The 20657-nt window shown below is 36.4% G+C and overlaps 1 protein-coding gene across 1 annotated transcript; it reads right to left on the reverse strand.

The window, feature by feature from the left end:
• Nucleotides 1-8504: 8504 nt before the first annotated feature.
• On the reverse strand, nucleotides 8505-18604 carry LOC126752128 (protein son of sevenless). The gene is made up of 14 exons (XM_050462706.1): nucleotides 18029-18604; nucleotides 17827-17946; nucleotides 17624-17761; nucleotides 16333-16938; nucleotides 16032-16258; nucleotides 14387-14514; nucleotides 13853-14325; nucleotides 13340-13786; nucleotides 12540-13271; nucleotides 12337-12453; nucleotides 11445-12247; nucleotides 9654-9888; nucleotides 8783-9563; nucleotides 8505-8698 (listed from the first exon to the last, which is right to left on the reverse strand). The coding sequence occupies exons 1-14, from the start codon at nucleotides 18140-18142 to the stop codon at nucleotides 8655-8657; spliced, it is 4965 nt and encodes a 1654-aa protein (XP_050318663.1). The 5' UTR covers nucleotides 18143-18604; the 3' UTR covers nucleotides 8505-8654.
• Nucleotides 18605-20657: the final 2053 nt, after the last annotated feature.

Raw genomic sequence — 20657 nt, forward strand, 5'->3', positions numbered from 1 at the left:
TATGTATATGGTGCATACATACATTACATACATATGTCTATAGTTACATGGGGACGGTTCGGAGAAATTTGATAAGAATACATTGTACGAGTATAGGCAAACAATCAACAATTCTATGTATTAATGGCAACGCAAACATTTGTAAGTGCATATGCATGTAAGTATGTATGCTAATTCATAAACTAAATAATTACACTGGTAGACACATAATTTGTGACATGAAAATTCTTAGGTGTTTCTAATGCAGTTTGATACCCTGAAGTCAAATCTGAAAACAGAATTTTTATATCACCCAAAGATATTCTGTAACCTGCGGCTTTAGATTTTACAATACATAAAATTTCATTATATTGCATTATCTCATATTTTCATACGATCAGGGATTTATCCGGTCTAGACCGATTCTGCCTGCTTGTTTGAAGGAAACAGCGTATTTTACGATCATTTTTTTTTTACAAAATTTATCAGTAGACTAACGGTGTCCGAATCGGTTACGTGCTCTATGTTTGGATAGCAAAACGTTTTCGAGTTCATATTCTTTAACGTTTTTGAAATTACTGTGTTTAAGATTTTTAGGTACAATGCCTAGGCAATGCGTAAATAGTGCCAATAGTTTTTGTTATGTGTGCGGAGAACTAACATTTAAATTGCAAAAACGTAATTTTATTCCGCTTGTGCTAAAAGCTTACGAACTGTATTTTGGTGTTAAAGTTGGGGACCAAGACAAAGCTTGGGCCCCTCATATCTGTTGTAAAACTTGTGTAACATTGCTAACAGCTTGGTTAAAAGGTTCAAATCATAAAATGTCCTTTGCAGTGCCAATAGTTTGGAGATAACCTAAATACCATGTTACAGACTGCTATTTTTGTCCCACGAATATTAAAAGTATTGGATCAAAGTCTGAACATACCATTAAGAACTGTAATTTACCATCAGTTTTAAGACTTGTCAAACACAATGAACAACTTCCTATTCCAAAAGCACCAGAATCTTGGAGTCTCGATGAAGAACTAGAATCGACTAGCTCTTCAAGTGATTTTACAGAAACCGCAAAGGAAATGACAACAATGATATTTTACCAGGATGTTCGACAGTGCCGCATCTAATTTCATACGGTGAACTTAATGATTTTGTTCGAGATCTAAACCTTTCAAAATCGCAGTCCGAACTTTTAGCAACCAGACTAAAAGGTAGGAACCTTCTCCAAAGTGATGTAAATTTTACTTTTTACAGAAAAAGGCAAAAGACATCACAAAATTGCTTTCCTTAAGAAGGGGATCTAGTATACTGTTCAGAAGTTAATCTTTTGTTTAACGCACTAGGTCAGAAACATGATCTACGTGATTGGCGTCTATTTATTGATTCCTTTAAACTTAGTATAAAGGCGGTATTGGTTCATAACGGTAACAAATATCCATCTGTGCCCTTAGCTCTTGCGGTTCATATGAGAATATAAGAGTTCTTTTAGGGCACATCCGTTATGGTGAGTATGGTTGGGCAATATGTGGAGGCCTAAAAGTAATAGCCCTTCTTCTTAGAATGCAACTAGGACAGCCGTGCGAGAGACTGTCATTATGTACAGAAGCAGAAGCAGGCCAGTACTTCAGGCTCTCATTCCGGGACGAAAAAACGTTACCAGTAAAACTCTAGTTGATGCCAAAAAGGTATTACTACCACCTTTGCATATTAAATTTGGTTTAATGAAGAATTTTGTTAAGGCAATGGATGACTATAAAAAAATGGATTGCAACATGTCCCTCAAAATTCACTTTCTGAACTCTCATCTGGATTTTTTCCCCGAAAATTTAGGGGCCGTAAGTGACGAACGTGGGGAACGGTTCCACCAAAACATTTTTGCTATGAAGAAACTGTATCAAGGCAAATGGAGTGCCAGTTTGCTTGCCGATTACTGCTGGACATTGTTAAGGGATACTCCAAAAACAAAATATCGCCGAAAACATCGACAGTAACATTTTAAGGTACTCTTTGGTTAATAAAATAATATAATAATAATATATCTATCGCTTTTTTTTACAAAAATCCTTATAGCCAAAAAATGATAGGTGATAGAAGCAATCTGTAGCTATTTTCAGCATTTGTGAGAATTTTTACATAATAAACACTTTGTTCTGTTCTTGTCACAAATCAAAGTGGATTTTTGTTTATCAGTGTTATCCCCCCTAAATTGTGTAATTATCTAGCGCATGCTAGTTTTAAGCTGTTGAATGAATGGCATGAGTAATTAAAAGGAATTTAGAATTGTATTTCGAACATCGTAATTGGACATCGTAGCATCGCAAGCCGATAACGTAATAGTAAAAAACTTGAAAAAGTTCCAATTGTAAAATAAACATTGATGTATTCGAGCAGTCAATAAAAAGAAAACTCTACGTGCTACGTCAAAAAATACCGTTTGTACTGAGAAATCGTCAAATCATCATCGCTTGAGCACATTAATAGATTTACATTCCGCATAAGCTTCTGTAAAATATATCTGAAAAGTGGAGCATCCAAGTGGATCTCCCGATCGAGAATCAGCGACAAATTCAAGGCAACGAGCCCGAAATTTGTAACAGCCTCAAAGCTTTTTTCGTCTATGAGAAGTATTTTCAATACTTAGAATTTTTAGCTAGTATCTCTGGTGGAAGCTATACCTTCTTATGTCAAAGCTATATACGCTGACCGGCAACAACATTTACAATCATACAGTTAAGTAAATTACGAAAGCCTACAGGGCGTATGAGTAATTACACATGCTACTTTTCACTTTGTCTAAAAACCTGAGGTTATAATACTGACCGTGGATCAACTAGAGTTTTACTGAATTTTAAAGGAGCACATTTTTATAGGGAAAACGAAAATTATATATATTCGTAGAGATTAACTAATAATTTAATTATGGAAAGGACTTTGCTCCCACTTCACTGTTGATAATACAAAGTCTGTCGCAAAAGAAACAGGACTGTTAAAAAAACAACAAAAAATTAATATTTTTCAAAAGTTTTTTTTTTTATTCAAAGTAGTTTCCTTGTGCTTCGATACAGCGTTTAGCCCGGTCAATTGGCATTTCAAATGAGTGTTTAATTTAAGGTCATTATTCCGAAAAAGAGAATATCGGTCGTCGCCTTTTAGATAGCTGAAATGTCCTGAAACCAGTGTCCCTTCATGGTCAAATGAAGTTTTCCAAATAGGTAAAAATCACAGGGTGCCAGATCAGGTGAGTAGGGTGAGTGATTAATGATTAATATGGAGTTTTTTGTCAAAAAATCAGTGACAAGCGTCGACCGATGACATGGCGCATTATCGTGCAACAGGCGCCAGGACCCTGCCTCACGGTATTGTGGTCGAGCACGACGAATGCGTGACAAAAGACGCTTCATAACACCAAGGTAAAACACAGCATTAATCGTTTGGCCAGGTGGGATGAACTCTCGGTGTACAATACCCTCGGAATCGTAAAAACAAATCAGCATTGTCTTTATTTTTGACTTCTGAAGACGACCGACTTCTGATCGTCACAGAGGTCCTCACGACCTTCTTGGAATCGCTTAAACCACTCATGCACATTACTACGGGATAGACACTGATCACCATAAACTTTTTTCATCATTTGAAATGTTTCAGTAAACGTTTTCCCAAGTTTAAAACAAAATTTAATATTTGCTCTTTGTTCAAAATGCATTTTACGACCGATGACCAAAAGCTGCTGTCACTTTTTGATCGATAACATCGATTCTAGTTATCCAATTGTCTTAAAATTTTTACGAAATGTCAACAAGAGATCAAACTTTTTATTTCATATACCCACCAATAGGTGGCGCCACCAGAAACAGTTATATTTAAAAAGTTCTGTTTCTTTTGCGACAGACCTTGTAGATAATTTCGCCTATCTTGGAAGCAGCATTAACACCAACAGCGTCAGCCTCGAAATCCAACGCAGAATAACTCATGCCAACAGGTGGTACTAGGTGCTTAAAAAAAATAATTTTTGATCTGTTTTAATTACCTTAGATTTTTTTACTTAACCTTAAACTTTATTGATAATACTATTATCTTAGGTATGTAGTATTATATATGTTGATAACCTAATTTAAAAGTAAATTGAATTAATTAGATAACTTTTCTGGGAAAATGGTGGTCCTTTCGGCGCCGATTTTTGCATTCATGTCCTTACCAATCAGTTGACTTTGCTCGGGCTTGTCCACACCCAAAAACGCCGTAGACGGCTTTCTAGTTAACGTGTGCGTTGCAGTCCTTGTGCTGCTGCAATTTAATTAGTTTATTTTAGTTTTCTCTATTTTCTTTTCATTTGCTCCAAATATGACATATTCCGCTCCATCTTCTAGTGTAGCAGTTGGTAAGATTTTTTTGTTATGCTGGATTTTTAAAACAAAACTGATGAGCACGTTTACAGTGGCATTGAAAGGGAGGGTAATTTTTGAAGTGTAATAAAGAGGTAATTAATATTTTTACTATCAATTTTTTTATTACATATTTATTAGCATTACAAAAATAACGACTAAATCAAAAAAATTAAAAATTTGCAACTGTTAAAGTAGCAACGATTTCAATTCTGCTAGCAATTTGAAACCAAACAAGTAAGGAAGACTGAATTCGGGTGCAACCGAGGATTTTTAATACTTTTGCAACTTGCAAGGATTTCAGCCGACTAAATACATTAAATATTGGAAAATGTACCGAATGGTTCCGACTTCTTTGTTCGACGAAATCGTGAATGGATTCTAGTCAAAGTGGAAATTATCCTCAATCGAGTAATCCTCAATCGATTTGATCTATTTTACTCAATACCACTTACTAACTAAGTGCATGGGCCTCATTAAGGTGCCTCACATATAATCACCAATCATATGGAACCAAGTCAGTCGGATGTTCGAAAATCCTGATAATAGTTATATGGGGGGTAGTAGGAGGATGGAGTCATGTGTAGAAGTATACGCAAGTGAGGAAAGTTTTCTGATCGCCATTCACTTGGGAGTGGCCAGAAACGATTCTTTTACATATGACTCAAGCAGCTCACTACTTACGGTCTTTGACCAAGTATCCTCTGGGTAGCCTAAGAACAACCGTTCGAAGGCGAGCTAATGTGAGAAGGCGAAACATCCCCTACATAGGGTTGTGCGCTGGGTTTGGGACCCGCCACGTAAAAAAACACCCCAATGAAAAACTACCAACAGCCTCGGATGAGAAATACCCCTTTTGATGACGACCATGGCAAACGAAATAAGGACTACGATTTATGGTCCTTTGTGCGTTGGCCACGGCGAATATCGCATTCGATGGAACGATGAGCTGTACGAGATATACGACGACATTGACATAGTTCATCGAATTAAAAGACAGCGTCTACGCTGGCTAGGTCATGTTGTTCGAATGGACGAAAACACTCCAGCTCTGAAAGTATTCGACGCAGTACCCGCCGGGGGAAGCAGAGAAGAGGAAGACCTCCACTCCGATGGAAGGACCAGGTGGAGAAGGACCTGGCTACGCTTGGAATATCCAATTGGCGACACGTAGCTAAAGAAGAAACGACTGGCGTGCTGTTGTTAACTCGGCTATAATCGCGTAAGCGGTGTCTACGCCAATTAAGAAGAAGAAGAAGAAGTAGGCGTTGTTTGTAGTGTGATTTCGCCTATTTTCAATATGACAAAAATGCCACGTACGAAGTTTTGTCGAAATCAGTGGGTTACGTTCCAAGATATGTTATCTCACCAAAAAGTTGGCGGTGCCACAACTATCAAAATTTACACACTGGCTTCCATAAAGCCTTCTCATACCATCTCGGTGATAAAATTTAATGTCTCTGGCTTATTTAGTAAATGATTTATCGGGCTTCTAGTTTTTCGAGGTTTATAACATTACTGTTATATGGGCAGTGAGCGTGTTTATACTCCGATTCCATCCATTTTCACACTGTCGGTAGAAGTTCTTTTAGGATTTGTACTCAGCAAATTTCGTGCATGTACTTTGGCAGTTATCGCCGTCGAATGTGAAGTGAAGGAGCACATACTGTCTAGTGTCAAACCTAAAAACTTAGGATTATTGACAGTCGAAATTTTAAGGTCATCGACTGCAAATCTGTCCGTACTCCACTTCGTCCTGAATATGATCGCTGTGGATTTAGTGGAGGAGAGTGTTAGGTTCATTGCAGAGAAGTAGTGAGGAGGATAGGAGAGATAGCTGTTTACTTTTGAGCACACGCTGCGGAACACCCTGTTTAATTCTTCTCAATTTAGAATTTTTACTTCGAAACAGTACGGATGACTGCAGATTCAGGTAGTTCATAGTCCACCTCTTCAATCGTGATCGTGGATTGTTTATGACGATAAGTGCTGTGGTGGTGTTGTGCACTTTGCGGAAGCCATGCTGATGGTCTGCTAGACTCAGGTGGTGAGTGAATGTCGGAAGTGCCTTCAATACTGGGGAAAGAATAGTTGTCGGGTGATAATACTCCGTTTTGTTGGCGGTTCCCCAAGTTTCAGTAGTGGGACCACTTTCCATACATCGGGTATTTGAAAAGTGGTCAGCGACAGGTTGATTATTTTGGTTAGTTATCTTATCCTTATTTAGCATCAGCATTTTTTTTCCATCTGGACCAAGGGATTTAGAGATTTTACTTTGTTAGTTAACACTCCGAACCTCCTCATCGGTGAAAGTAATGATGCGCGGTCTTTTGGTATTTTGTGCAACCGTCGGGTAACACATCGTTTGGCTTTGTCTGTCGAAGGGTGCAAAGTGAATTGCCGGCTAAAATGACTCGCATACTTCTTCGAGTCCGAATAGGCATGGCTATTGAATTGAATTTCAACTCGGTCGTCATGTGTTTTCGGTTTAGATAAGACCTTGACAGTAGTACTTACTCCCGCCGGTGAAGAGGTTACAAGATTTCAGATCTCGAAGTAAGATACCCTATTCGGGGATCACAGGAATCGGCATGACATAAGGTGTCGCGCTCATTAGCTAAAACAGCGGCTTCGGATGGTAAATTGGGGCGAAGTTCAGCATTTCTTTTAGATGGGATGAAGCGAGCGGTAGTATATGTGATGACCTTGCGGAATTGACATTTGCCAACGATTACGTCCGTAGGAATGGGTAGTGCGGTGAAGATGTTCTCGTTAAACTCTGTGAGCCGACGCAGTAAACTTTGCTAAAGTTAACGAAGGTATGGTTGTGCACAGAAATAAAGTTGGGAGGTTTCTCGATAATTTTTAGACCACCGCTAGCGTTGGTAATATATGTTGGTGTAGCGGCAGAATTCTACAATAACAACAACTTAGTAATATCTGGTGAGCTATTATAGGTGCTCATAATTCTGGCGGGGGCTTCGTCATTCATTGTGCAGAATTTCGATTCGTCGATCTTTTCCGTCAGCTCCATCCCCCTACTATCGGTTTACAGGCATGGGGCCGGCGCCCCGGGCGCAACGTCTTGGGGGCGGCAAAACGATCTTCGCTGTTTTTTAAAACTCCAATTCGGGCAAAAATTCCTGCAAATTGTTTCAAAAGTGTACAGGATATAGGGCGAAAATGGTTTTTTTCTAGGGCTTTTAATAAGATGTCTTGTAAATTTACTATCAATTTCCTCAAAAACCGTATTGTGAGAATTTTGGAACTTCAGAATTTGCGCGGCTTCTAGTTCCTAAATTTTATATACTTAATATCGAAGATATTTTGTAAAAATGAACTTTTGTTCGAACCACCTCATGAAACTTGTAGGTAGATAGATAAAGGGAGGCGGCAGAACATCCTTGGCCCCGGGCGCCCGAAGTTGTAGCTACGCCATTGTTCGAATCGGTAAATTTTTTACTGTAAGTTGTTAGTACTGTTAGTGACATCTATTCTAAATTTCACGTCAAAATATTCATTAGTATTTAAGATATGCATCGTTTCGCAAGGCTGTAAAAGTGAATTCTTCGATTTTTACTATGTACGAATTTATTGAACAAAGAAGTGCGATAATGCACCATCTCATACTGCATTGGTTATCATTTCGCTACATTTTCAACTAATATCGTACCGCAATCACCGCATTCGCCTGATTTACCTCACATGACCACTCCGAGGACACCGTATATAAAAGCTGAATCTAAGAAGGCTCTGATGGCCATCACGACGGAGGAATTTTTCCCAAGTGCTATGATGACTGGAAAATTCGTTGGCACAAGTGTATTGCAGCGGGAGGGGCTTACTTTGAAAGAGATGAAATGGACAAAATTCACCTTTCAATTCGTTTACAGTAGTATATCTATCATTGGTAACGGCTTTTTGCACATTAGGTGACAAATTAGTTATGATGACTTTGTGGTTCTATCTTTAAATAGTTTTGAAGCATGTTACTTGGCGGCAGCAATTAACTGAACATAAATTGGGAATTACTCCACTTACTTAAAACTAACTCCGAAAGATCGAGTACTTGTCGATATTTTACTGTTTAATGTTACAGTAATATATGTTTGGGTAATATTTTTCTCAAGCAACAATACAAAATGATTTTATATAGTTTTATTCTAACAATAATCTATAATATTTTATTTTTATCTTCTACATTTAATACAGTTTAATATTTACATTAATAATAACATATTTTGCTGAGTGGATAAAAATCTTCGTCCGTATCACATCGCCAGGCAATAAATATTAATCTTGATTTGTACTTGGGTAAGGAAACATCGTACCTTTATCTGTAAGAGCACAAACCAAAAAAATATAATTGATTTTTCAAATTTGTGCACTGTGCGCTGTGCATGTGTTTGCCTTGTGGTTACCTGAGGAGTTGTAAAAATTTCCACTAAGACTAGGTTTTGGTGGAAGCTTAGGTGTGCCTTCGGTTATGGGAAAGAAATCTTTCGGAGACGATTTCGCTGGTAGCGCACTACTAACTATTGGTTGTGGAAAGCGTTGTTCATGGTGATGATGTTGTTGTTGCTGCTGCTGCTGTTGTTGATGATGTACCATTGCTGTTGTATAGGGATTTATAGAAGTAGAAACACCTGTTGCATGTTGTGCAATTGCTGTCGATTTGTACCGATGATAAGGCGGTGCAACTGATGAGTATGTATCGGATACTTGTACGCCGCCGGCTGGAATGTGTGGGGATATTGGCGTCATTGGTGTCATTGGAGATGTCGTTGTAGATGAGCTGAGGGCAGGCGATATGGCTTGATCATCCCACGTTGACACCGAAATTGAAGTACCAGCATTTAGATGACATGCAGCATTTGCAGGCTGCGAAAATTGAGGATATGACGGGCACTGAGATTGATTTCTTGTTAGAGAATATGATAATGACGTCGTCTCAGTTGCTGCATGCAATGCCATCGTTGCTGAGGTGTTCATCGACACAGATTGAGTACCGCTGTTGGCACCCGTTGATGAACGCTTCTCACTGGCCAAATTGCGACGAATCATAATACTGCTTGTATTTGGTAGCAATAAATTGCTCCTACCATTAAATTCGTTTGTATGACTGCGATGACATGGAGCAACGGAAAAATGTAGCCTGGGCGGTATCGGTGGTGGGCTCAGCTCGCCGTCACGTGGTGGCAGCTGAAAAAAAAAAACAAAAATTGTTTATTAAAACTCTCTTTTTTATAATAAGGTGTAGTTTCTGTTTTTAACAGTTGTTGTTTTACTTACAGTCGGTGCATCAGGCGCTTGTCTCTTCTGCGCCAAATCAGCACAACTCTCAGTGCGTTCCTTTCTACGTGGTGGTAATGGCGGCGGTACGGAACGATATTCAGTGGTAAGCGGGGAGGGGACATTCACATGCGGTGAAACAGGTAACGGAGAATTGCCCGATTCAATATCCGGCATTTGGGGACTTGCACTGCCCACATAGGCAACACTTACAGATGTTCCAGTATTAGTAGGACTGAAACCGAATTATATTTTGTGATAATTTATTAAATCCGATAAATTATATATGGAATATTATTCTGATCTGAACAATTTATAAATGCTAAATTTCGTCAAATGAAAAAGTTGTCCATACAAACACTTTATTACGATCGTTCAGTCTGTGTGGCAGCTATATGCTGTAGTGGTACGGTGGTTATTGTGAAAAGGACCTCAGACTAACTGACGAACAGACGTACATGTCTCGATTTAGTTCATCACGCTAATCATTTATATATTAGCAAACTTAAGGGGTTACATGGGTTTCACGGCATCAAAGAAAAATTGTATTTTTTATTGTCCGCATTAAAAAGTTGGGCCTTAAATTTCAGCTATATAGTCATTTAAGACTTTAAACGCGTTACTCTCTAGAAACGGAGTTTTCAAAGTCGGTTGTCTAGAATTCTCACGGAATTACTCAACCGATCTTAATTAAGTTTTACATATGATTTTTTTTAATTCAATTAAAACCAAAACCAACAAAACCAAAACGTCGTGAAATTGTCACTAATATTTGCATTTTTTGTAAAACGTTTGCCAAAAGCACAAATTTCTTTTTTGTTTTTCCTTCGTCCAATACCTATTTATGGTTTTAGTTTCAACACATAATTTTTTTTTTTTCATATGACCCTGTAAGACGTTCTTCTGTCAACGCGGAAACATCTGTTTTCCGTGGACCTGACATCGTAACGGGCGAATATTGAATATTTTTCATTGAAAATTTGACAAAATCTTTGTAAAATATATATTCTTGCAATAATAGTAATTTTTAATAAAATACTAAATTTTTTATATAAAAAAATTATTGAAATAGGCAGTCTTTTGCTTGAAAAAAATTCATTTAACCACTTAATACAGCCGGTTCTGTGTAAAAAAAAAATGAAGACAAGAAACACAAAACACAATCGCCTTAGTATTGAACAGCTCTACTTCGTTTTTGATGTCCAACTCTATCCAATCTAGTCTTAAACGATATGACAACAAGAAAAAACCTCTTCACTGTTGCATTTGTTACAGCTTAAAAGGGGAAAAAGATCTTTACTTTGACTTTGACAGGTCAGTTGGAATGGCAGCTACAAACTATCTGATATTTATGGAATCTTTCTGAACAATATGTTCGGAAATTGAAGTGGTGCCTTAGAACACAATCTGTGACAAATTTCGTGAAGATAACTTGTCAATTAAAAAAGTTTCCCATGCAAGGACTTGATTTTGATCGATCAGTTGCTGTGGCAGCTATATGTTATAGTGGCATGCGGTTTCGACAAATGAGCAGATTCCTAGTGGAAAAAGGACACGTTCAAAATTTCTAATCGAAATCTCAAAATCCACTCAAATACATGTTTTATAAAGTGAAGAGAGGTGTCTAGACTGACCTAACATCCTTTCCTCCTTCTAACCTCCTATTTCTTCGTTCACATATAATAGACTAATCTAATACCATAGACGTGCCAAATACTGATTGTCATCTGATTGTGCCTTATATTATGTTCAGAGAAAGAAAATGTTTGGGCTTATAAAAATTGAACTCACCTAAAATGATTGGAGCTAAATTTGTGTGGATGTGGTGGCGCATTCTGGAATGGTGTGCGCGTATTTGTCGTATTGACATCGGTTCCTGGACTAACCACTCTCAATAATGGCGACGATTGCGTAGTTTCTTCGCCGGCATGTTCACTTAGCACAGTATTGTGCTTTATAGGTTGCTTGTGCGGTGATTGGTGCGTTACATATAAACCATCAATTGAGTTCCATACATTATCTAAACGTGTTGATGCTGGTTCACCAAACGATGGTGTGAATGATGTCTTTTCTGTGCCGCTAGCGCATGCTCCAGTCTCGCCACTCCAGGCATTCGGTCCAGCCGATGTCGAGCTTATCGACGAGTTTGACTTTTTCGGTAGCTGTGGTGCCGTTGTGTGCGCACCATCCTCCCCATTGGGATATTGAAATTCATTTTTAACCACAGCTTCAGTACCATGACCAGCATGACCGCCACCGATGGCATTGTGCGTCCACAATTGTGCTTCTCCATTGCGTTCGAGTGTGTGCGTACTCGTCGCACACGTTTGTGCATTTGTGTTTGCGTTTGCATGTGTGTGTGTGCTCACATGTGAATTATAACTAATTGGGCTATGTTGATCAGCCAGCGCGCCAGTACTCATGTTGCTACTACTTGAATGCGACGAATTGCGTCCACCAAATATGGATGAGGCTTGCAATAAGGAATTACCGCTTACATTACCGCCGCCTACACTGTTGTTGTGGCTAGTGTTGTTTTGTCGGCGTGGTTTGATGCCCGGCGATTTTAGGGTGATTGCGGCCCATTTACGTGGCTAGTGGAAAAAACATTTTGGTTTATTTCACAAATTGTATACAAAGTTTAGACTAGATTTTATAGAGGGATTGTTTTTATATTACTCACAAATTTAGGTGCTTGTTTGCAACCGCGTGGTTCTATGCGCAGACTGGCATGATATAAATAATTTGATATTTCCGTGTCTGTCATACCTTTGAATGGATCCAAATTTTCTAAGAAATTCTATATGAAAACAAATATATAAAAAAATTGGTTCATATTTGTAATTATTAGTATTTTATGTTGAAAAAGAAAATGTGCGCACTAACCCGTATTTTTGTATCGACCGATAGACAGTATGGTTGATTTTGATAAAGCAGTATCTCTCCAATTATTTCGGACACTTTTCGACGTTTGGAGAAATTTATAAGCTCAGTATTTGGTAAAAAATCTGGATTGCCTTCTTCCAAATGTAAAATATTAGTGAGATAACGACCGAAAAATGGCACACATGGCGGATTTATTGACCGTAAACGTTCTTGATACTTTTTCAAGCGGCCATCATTCGGTTCCCAGCATTCTTCTAGGAATTTCTCATAACGTGCTGGTAAACCTTGAAATGTTAACTTCAAACGGTATACAGATGCACTACCCATTGCTGCAGTGATCGAAAGTATGCCGTTAAAATTATTTAATTCCAGCATGACCATCATCACTTCAATGGCACGCGCCACTATGGCAACACGCTCTTCATAATTTTCCGCCTCCGTTATGGACTTCTCAATCCAACGTGTCACATTTGTGGTGTGCTTCATAATCTTCAGTAAATTTGGACTTTTAACATCTTTATCCTTTTTGGTCCACGGTGAACCAACTAGTTCGGATGGTTTCACATTCTTATATAACTCAAATTCGAGTAATGTCAATTGCCGTGCTAACTCTAATGGATGTAACGTTAACAAATTAATTTCAGATTCAGGAACATTGAGATGATGTTCAATTGGTGGCGGACTATTGCCATAAGCAAAAGTTATAGGTTTATGGCTTTGCTCTTGATCATTCTTTGATTAAAGAGGAAAATAGTATACTTTTAGTGAGAAATATGCAACTTGAAATGGAGCGTGCTTACCTTGCGTTGGACGATTTTCAAAACAGAATCCACCCATTTTCGCATTGATTTGCCATTTACTAAACCCAAGAATTTTTCAAGCTCTTCCAACAGTGTTGGATCCTTTTCAAAGTCATAAAAGTGATGATCCACCCAGTGACGCAGCACATTTAACACACGAAATTGTACCGGCTGCACATATTCTTTGCGATAGCGTTTGTAGTCTTCTCGTTGCGAATTCTTATGCAACTTATCTGTATCACAATTCAATGTATCCTTATCGTTACCCTGTACATTATCCTGATATACTAAACTTGGATCAGGTATATTGAAACGTTCTATTAGTAACGTTAACAAATTGCGTGGTGTGCAAAAATAGCGATATGTAGTCAGGAATGTGCGCACGAACATTGGATCGGCATAAATGTGATAGGTCAATCTTTCGATTAGTTTGTACAGTGTGGCGCCCTATGATATGCAACAAAAATTATGAGGATAATTATATGCAATTACGGTAAAACTAATTGGTGCTACCTTTATTTGTGGCACACCGGCACTTTCACGCTCCTCCAAGACGATATTTTCGGGACTATCAGGTTCGGCGAATTTGTATATTTCCGGACTAGGCATGCGCAGCGGATGTTTTTTCTCAATATCCAATAATATACTATCAAGTATACGATCCAACATGGACTTTGTATTAACCATTATTAAATCGGCCATCCAGTCGTTTTTGTGTTGAGCATTACGTGCGGTGAGTATAACTGGGGGTTGTACGCGAGGCTCTATTTCAAATGAATGTTTTAACTCATCCGTGTCGGCACGATCATTGATTTCAACGCGTCGCATAAAAAACTTCTCCTTTACGCGATAGTCAAAATAGGGTGCACCATTAGACGTGGCTTGTCGTTTTGTATTCGCTTTACAGAGGACCATGAGACCATCAAATAAATAAACTTTACGCTCAGCAATCCGTTTGCCGGAACCCAATTTACCGAGAAAGTCATCTGTAATTTTAGTTGAGAAAAGTTATTTTATAGATATAAATACAAACTAATTATTATATACCTCTAATAAATTCATTGCAATTTTGTCCCACATCTTTATCCCAATGCTCAACTGAGTTTTGTAGTTCTCTTGTGCGCTCTATAGCTAATTGGCGACGAGCGCGACTACTCAATGGCACGTGAGTTTCTCTGAAAGTTTGTAAATTATAATTATAGTGTGATTTAATGATAAAATATGAATTATAAAAAATTAAATTGTTATATTGTTTACTATAAAATATATTAAAAAAAAGATTTAATTGCATAGTAATAATAATTTAAAATAGTTAAATTTCAATTTAAAATGAATATATTTCTTTGAAAAATAATTAAGGATGTTATAAAAAAATTTATCAACATGGCGCACAATTTTTATTTTAAATGATGTTAATGTATTTTATAACAGGTATAAGTTTGCCACCAAATTTGTAACACCAATAGGAAAAAGTTAGTGTGACGAGTTGAGCCAATTTAGCTCATTTGAAGGAACCGCTGCTTTTGGCTGATTAAAATCTAGTTCTTGTATTTAAAACTTTAGACATTAGCACGAATTTTGAATGGATTATTTTCCCAACATAATGGTAAATTCGATACAAATTGTTCACATCAGTCCCAGTCTAAAATCAAGTTCTTGTTTTAGCATAAATCAAACTTTTTTAATATTTTAATAAAAAAATTAACAATTCTGTAACTAGCAACAAATATTTTTGGTGGGCTGCCGAGATGAGGTTATGCCTCAAATTACATAGAAGTAACATTTGCTCAGAAATAATAATTAATAAAATAATAATATTTATTACAAAATTTAGAAACGCTAGATTTTAAACAAACAAAGACTATTAAGATTATTTGGACCATTCAAAACAATTACATAATTAAGCAATTAACCAAAACATCTATCTTAGCTAAGCAGCCATATTACATTTGTTAGTAGGGATCATTCGCAGTACCTTGTTGAATACTTTTTGGATCTAACTAATGTAGCGTAAATGCTTTACACTTATTGTTTCGCAACTTTATTAATGGAACAATGAATATAATTAGGTTAGAAAGTTATTAATTTGAGCGAAGTTTGGAACTATTCAATTGAAGTACTTTGAGTTCTACGTTGTTGTCCAAGACAGTATATATGAAAATTCTTTATGAAAATATGATTATTCGCTTCATTTGAAATGAGGAAAATTATCACTGAAATGTAGTCGGCCAACTATCGATATTTATTTATCGCAAAAATGGTGTTTAAAAATTACAGCTGATAAATAAAAAATAAAAAAATTCTATTTTTAGGTATAGTTGGAAGCTAAAATTAAAATTTTGATAATAGAATTTGAGCTTCATTGTAAAATAATTCCACTACTAATTATCGCTGAAATAAATTTAAATTAAATATGCATATATGTACATATATTATGTTCGGCAATATTACGATTCTTGCGGCAGTATTTGTCATGACATGTAAAGAATAACAACAACAAAACAAAATAAGAGTGAATTGCATGTAAAATTGTGGAATTTTGAAGTGAAATATCTCGAAAACTATGCGTCTGAGGACAGTATATGTGCATATATTTTTTAATCCTGAGGACCTCCTCTATCCATCGGTACCATCAAATCGCGGCGCCGCAAGAATCGTAATCGTGCCTTATGTTCTAATAAATTATACTTACTTAGGTAGACTACCCAATATGCTTTCGAGTTCACTTTGTAAAGGACACAATAGACCTTGCACTTGTTTGAAGCTTTCTATATCATCTTCAGATCGACTGAGCTCCCTTAGCACGTTTATGTAATCGAAGTAAACAAAAGCATGCGAAACCGGCACTAAAAGTAATTTAGGAAGATAATACTTAACAGCATCACGAAATCCATGTCCAGCTGACATTAGCGACTTTGCCTAAACAAATAAAACAATCAATTCATACATTAATTAATGATAATTTTTTTAGAAATATATATGCATATACTCACGTCTGTTCTAGCTAAGAGCGTTTGAAGTGCTTCTTTTGATTTTGGTGAAGTCACTTCATTGGCATATTTCGAATACACATGCAATTCCTCGCCCTCTGCCAATTCCTCAAAGCAACTACCGACACAAGGTGTGCTCTGCTCTTGTGACATCTCTATAACATCTTCCAATGAGCCCAGTAACGTTACAGTTACTTCATAAATATCGATTATATTTGAAAATATAGGCTCCAGCTCTTTGGGATCGCGTACAATTTTGGCCAACTCCTCGCGGAAAACACGTATTATCATATGCAAATCACGTTGATACTGTTTTTCATCATTAATGAGATCTTTTACCACCTCCTCATATGTGGTACTAGCACGTTGCGCTGGTAGTGTTGGAAGCGTTATTGCTAAGCTACTTGATTTCATCTCATTAGGTGAGAACAAATCTGTTAGCACCTTATCAGCGCACATTGCTACTTCAATGTCTTCTTTTGTGATTTCCACATGCTTTATTTTTCGCACATAATTGCCGGCTAATTTCAATATATCTGCAGATATATACTCTAATATTGCCACCAGGAACACAGACACATTGCTGTCGATTTTGTATAGAAGCACATCCTGTTATAGAAAATTATATATAATTACTCATTAATTAATTAAAAATTAATAAAAGGCAAAATACAATACAAAAATATTTAATAAAATAACTTTTGAAAATTAGTATTGCTTAAAAACATTGTGCAATGATGTATCTACGTATTTTCAAAAGTAATAGTATCCGTCTATGAGATTCGTTGTTTGTACGGTACCGGTAAGGCATTTCGGGAAAGTGGACATGATTTTGATCGAATATTTGTATTGCAGGTATATGCTATAATGATGAGATTTCGGCGAATTGGAAAAAGTGTATAAGCAAAAATTACAAGTTCGCTTATATACAGATGGACAGGCAGATTTGGCTAAATCGCCTCAGCTTGTCACACGAATTATTTATGTAAATATTTTATGGGGGTCCGACGTTACTTTCTGCGTGTTACAAACTCCGTGGCAAATTTAATAAACCCTGTGCAGCATATAAAAACATTTAGTAGCTTAGATCGCTATTACTAATGCAATGCTATTTTCAAAAAATTTAACTGCTTTAACATGAGTCATAAATATATTGTGTTTTAATCTTCAGTATGTTAGTCACAGACAACTCAGTCGGCAATAAAAAATACGTATGTATTTAGAATTGATGCTTTTTCTAAAATAACTTTAATTTTTAATATATGTAATTTTCAAATTTAATATAAATTGTAACCTTTTGCAACATGGTGTGTACTCTGTCCGTTGGTAGCACACATTTTTTCTTTTTGGAGGAAACCGTTTCCCTGGCTTCACTTAAAGCCCATTGGTCAATTGGATATGGAAATGATTTCTTCGCCTTTTCTTCCACGTCCTATGATAAATATGTATTATTATTATTATATCAATTAATTAGTTTGACAAGTGTATACACTTTACCTGTACAGTGTGGGGCAGTGGCTTAGCGCATAACATTGCTAAAATGCGCAAGCAAAGTGTTTCCACAAACAGAAGTGCATCTTCTTTGGCCGATAAGCGTGGGTGCACTTGTTCTAGCACCTTTTAGGAGTAATTTTTCGTATTTAAATTACATACATACATATTTTTTTATATATTGATCGCACATTTTGGTTGTACAAACCTTTCTCAGGGACGGTATAAATAATCCTTTCCAGCGCCCTGCATTTTCGCTCTTTGTGAAATCGTAACCATCATCATCGCAGTTGCTGCTACAGGCATGCTGAGACGAAAACATTTCTATTTTCTGATCGTGCAGCTAACACCAATAACAACCTCCACAACCTACACTGTTTGGGTTTTCTATGTACCCCCGTCACAATAGGAAATTGAGAACAATTTATCAAACAGGAGATGGTCTATTTTCACTACACGCCATTGTAGTTATATTTATGAATGTGGCTGAAAATTGTATCTTGTATACGAAATTTTTACCACTGCACTTAAGTATTAAATTTATGGTCTAATTATTATTGTATGCACTTATACCGAATGCTGATTACAATATTTTTTTCTTTTGTGTTTAGTTTTAAATAAACTACAGGGACCCCTTGGTCCACACAACGAGAGATTAATATCCAAAATATTTTTTTCCTACGACACACTCAGACGATGTATAAGAAAATCAAATCTCTTTACAAAAACGAGTATTGAATTTAATAATTGTGACAGTCTCGAATATCGATTCTACTTCCACTCAATTCACAATGATTGCCAATACTACATTTTTTCGGGTTCGGCCGACAAAAAGTATTAAGGATTTGAGAGAGTAAAAATCATAAATTTTAAAAGCCAAAACTAAAAATAAATGTATTTATATAGCTGTGAAAAAACAATAGTATTGTTTCTCTTCAATTACTCATAATTATGTCTACTTGGATTAAGATTTTATTTGAATATCCGCTACTATTTACAATGTCAGTGAATCTGTAAACGTAATGCGTTCGCAAAACTTTAACATAATATACGTATACCGGGTGCCTTCACTAAATACATATCCTAGTGAACCATTCACAAGATATTAGGAAATAACAGAGGGTTTCACATCAAAATGATTAATGTGAATTTGTTAGTTTATAAAAAATTTATCAAATAATAATATTGATAGAGTTTCATAAAACATTTTAACATTATTTGTAAAATACACATTATGACAGTTTTTAAACTTTATACAAATAGTGTTAAATAAAATAACTCATTTGCTCATAATAACTTAAGTCATCATGTAATCGATTTACAAAACTCATTTTATATTTAACGAGAATGTAGGCTATAATCGCGTAACCGGAGTCTACGCCAATTAGGAAGAAGAAGAAGGATTTTTTAAACCTTAAATTTGAATTGTGTATCACATTAGGGATTCGTAAATATATTTTAAGTACATTGAAGTTAAACTTCTGAAATAATTAATTAATGTCGTGGAAACTCTAATAATTGTGTTATTAGGCTGACGAGTATACGTATAACAAAATACAACAATCATAAAATCTTTATTTAGAAAAATGTGTAGATAGTAAATTGTTGTGTAACATTCAAACGCAGCGATTAAGTCACCATACTGTGGTGTATAACATTCTACATAAAATAGCAGAGACGATTTGATATTTAAAATATTTAATATTTATATTTATTAATATAAAAAAAAGTTTGTTTTCAACAGTTGTAATACATTTACAAATATTCTGATAAATACTATGCAACGTCAGCTATTGTTAAATAGACGTAGACCATGAATTAAGAAACTAAATCACAATATTTGCCTTCTTTAGGCAAAACCAGTCAGAGTTTATCCGCTTCCGACTTTCTTATCTTCTTCGTATGTATTATGCCCCTCACCTAGTCTATGTTACGTTTTGGTCCATATATAATATAGTCCCTATACATTACGACTTAATTTTCCCATTCCATTCTGAAAACAATGAGTTAAAAAAATATTAATGATATAATATTCTTCTTCCTTATTGGCGTAGACACCACTTACACAGTTATAGCCGAGTTTGCAACGGCGCGCCAGTCGTTCTTTCTTTTCGCTATTTGGTGCCAATTGGAAATTCCAAATGTAACCAGGTCCTTCTCCACCTGGTGGTTCCAACGGAGTGGAGGAGGAAATTTGGTATATGTACATGTTCATTGGCAAACAACATTACGGGTTCGTAGGTAGGGGTAACCGAACCACTGTCACGCTAACAAAACGTCATTAACCGAAAACGTATAAAGTACCATAACTAAGCACTTAATTATAGTAGAATATAAAACTCTAATTTGGCACAGGAGATCGCAGTAGCAATTTCTTGACTTTCTAGTATACTCGTATTAATCAAGCCCCAGTTAATATAACGATATAAAACTTTGCATTAATAACTGTTCAAGCTCCTTGGTACAGAATATTTGGACTCCAATTCTTATATTTTTATACACCGCTTACGCGATTATAGCCGAGTTAACAACAGCGCGGCAGTCGTTTCTTCTCTTCGCAATGTGACGCCAATTGGAGATTCCAAGCGAAGCTAGGTCCTTCTCACCTGGTATTTCTAACGGAATGGAGGTCTTCCTTTTCTCTGCATCCCCCGGCGGGTACTGCATCGAATACTTTCAGAGCTGGAGTGTTTTCGTCCATACGTACGATATGACCTAACCAGCGCAGCCGCTATCTCATAATACGCTGGACTACAGAGTTTGTCCGAAAAGTGATAGGATTGAGTCGATTTAAAAGAATTTATTGAACCAATCTTTACAAGTCTTTAAAAACTCAA

This window comes from Bactrocera neohumeralis, chromosome 3 (assembly GCF_024586455.1).
Source record: "Bactrocera neohumeralis isolate Rockhampton chromosome 3, APGP_CSIRO_Bneo_wtdbg2-racon-allhic-juicebox.fasta_v2, whole genome shotgun sequence".
NCBI lineage: Eukaryota > Metazoa > Arthropoda > Insecta > Diptera > Tephritidae > Bactrocera > Bactrocera neohumeralis.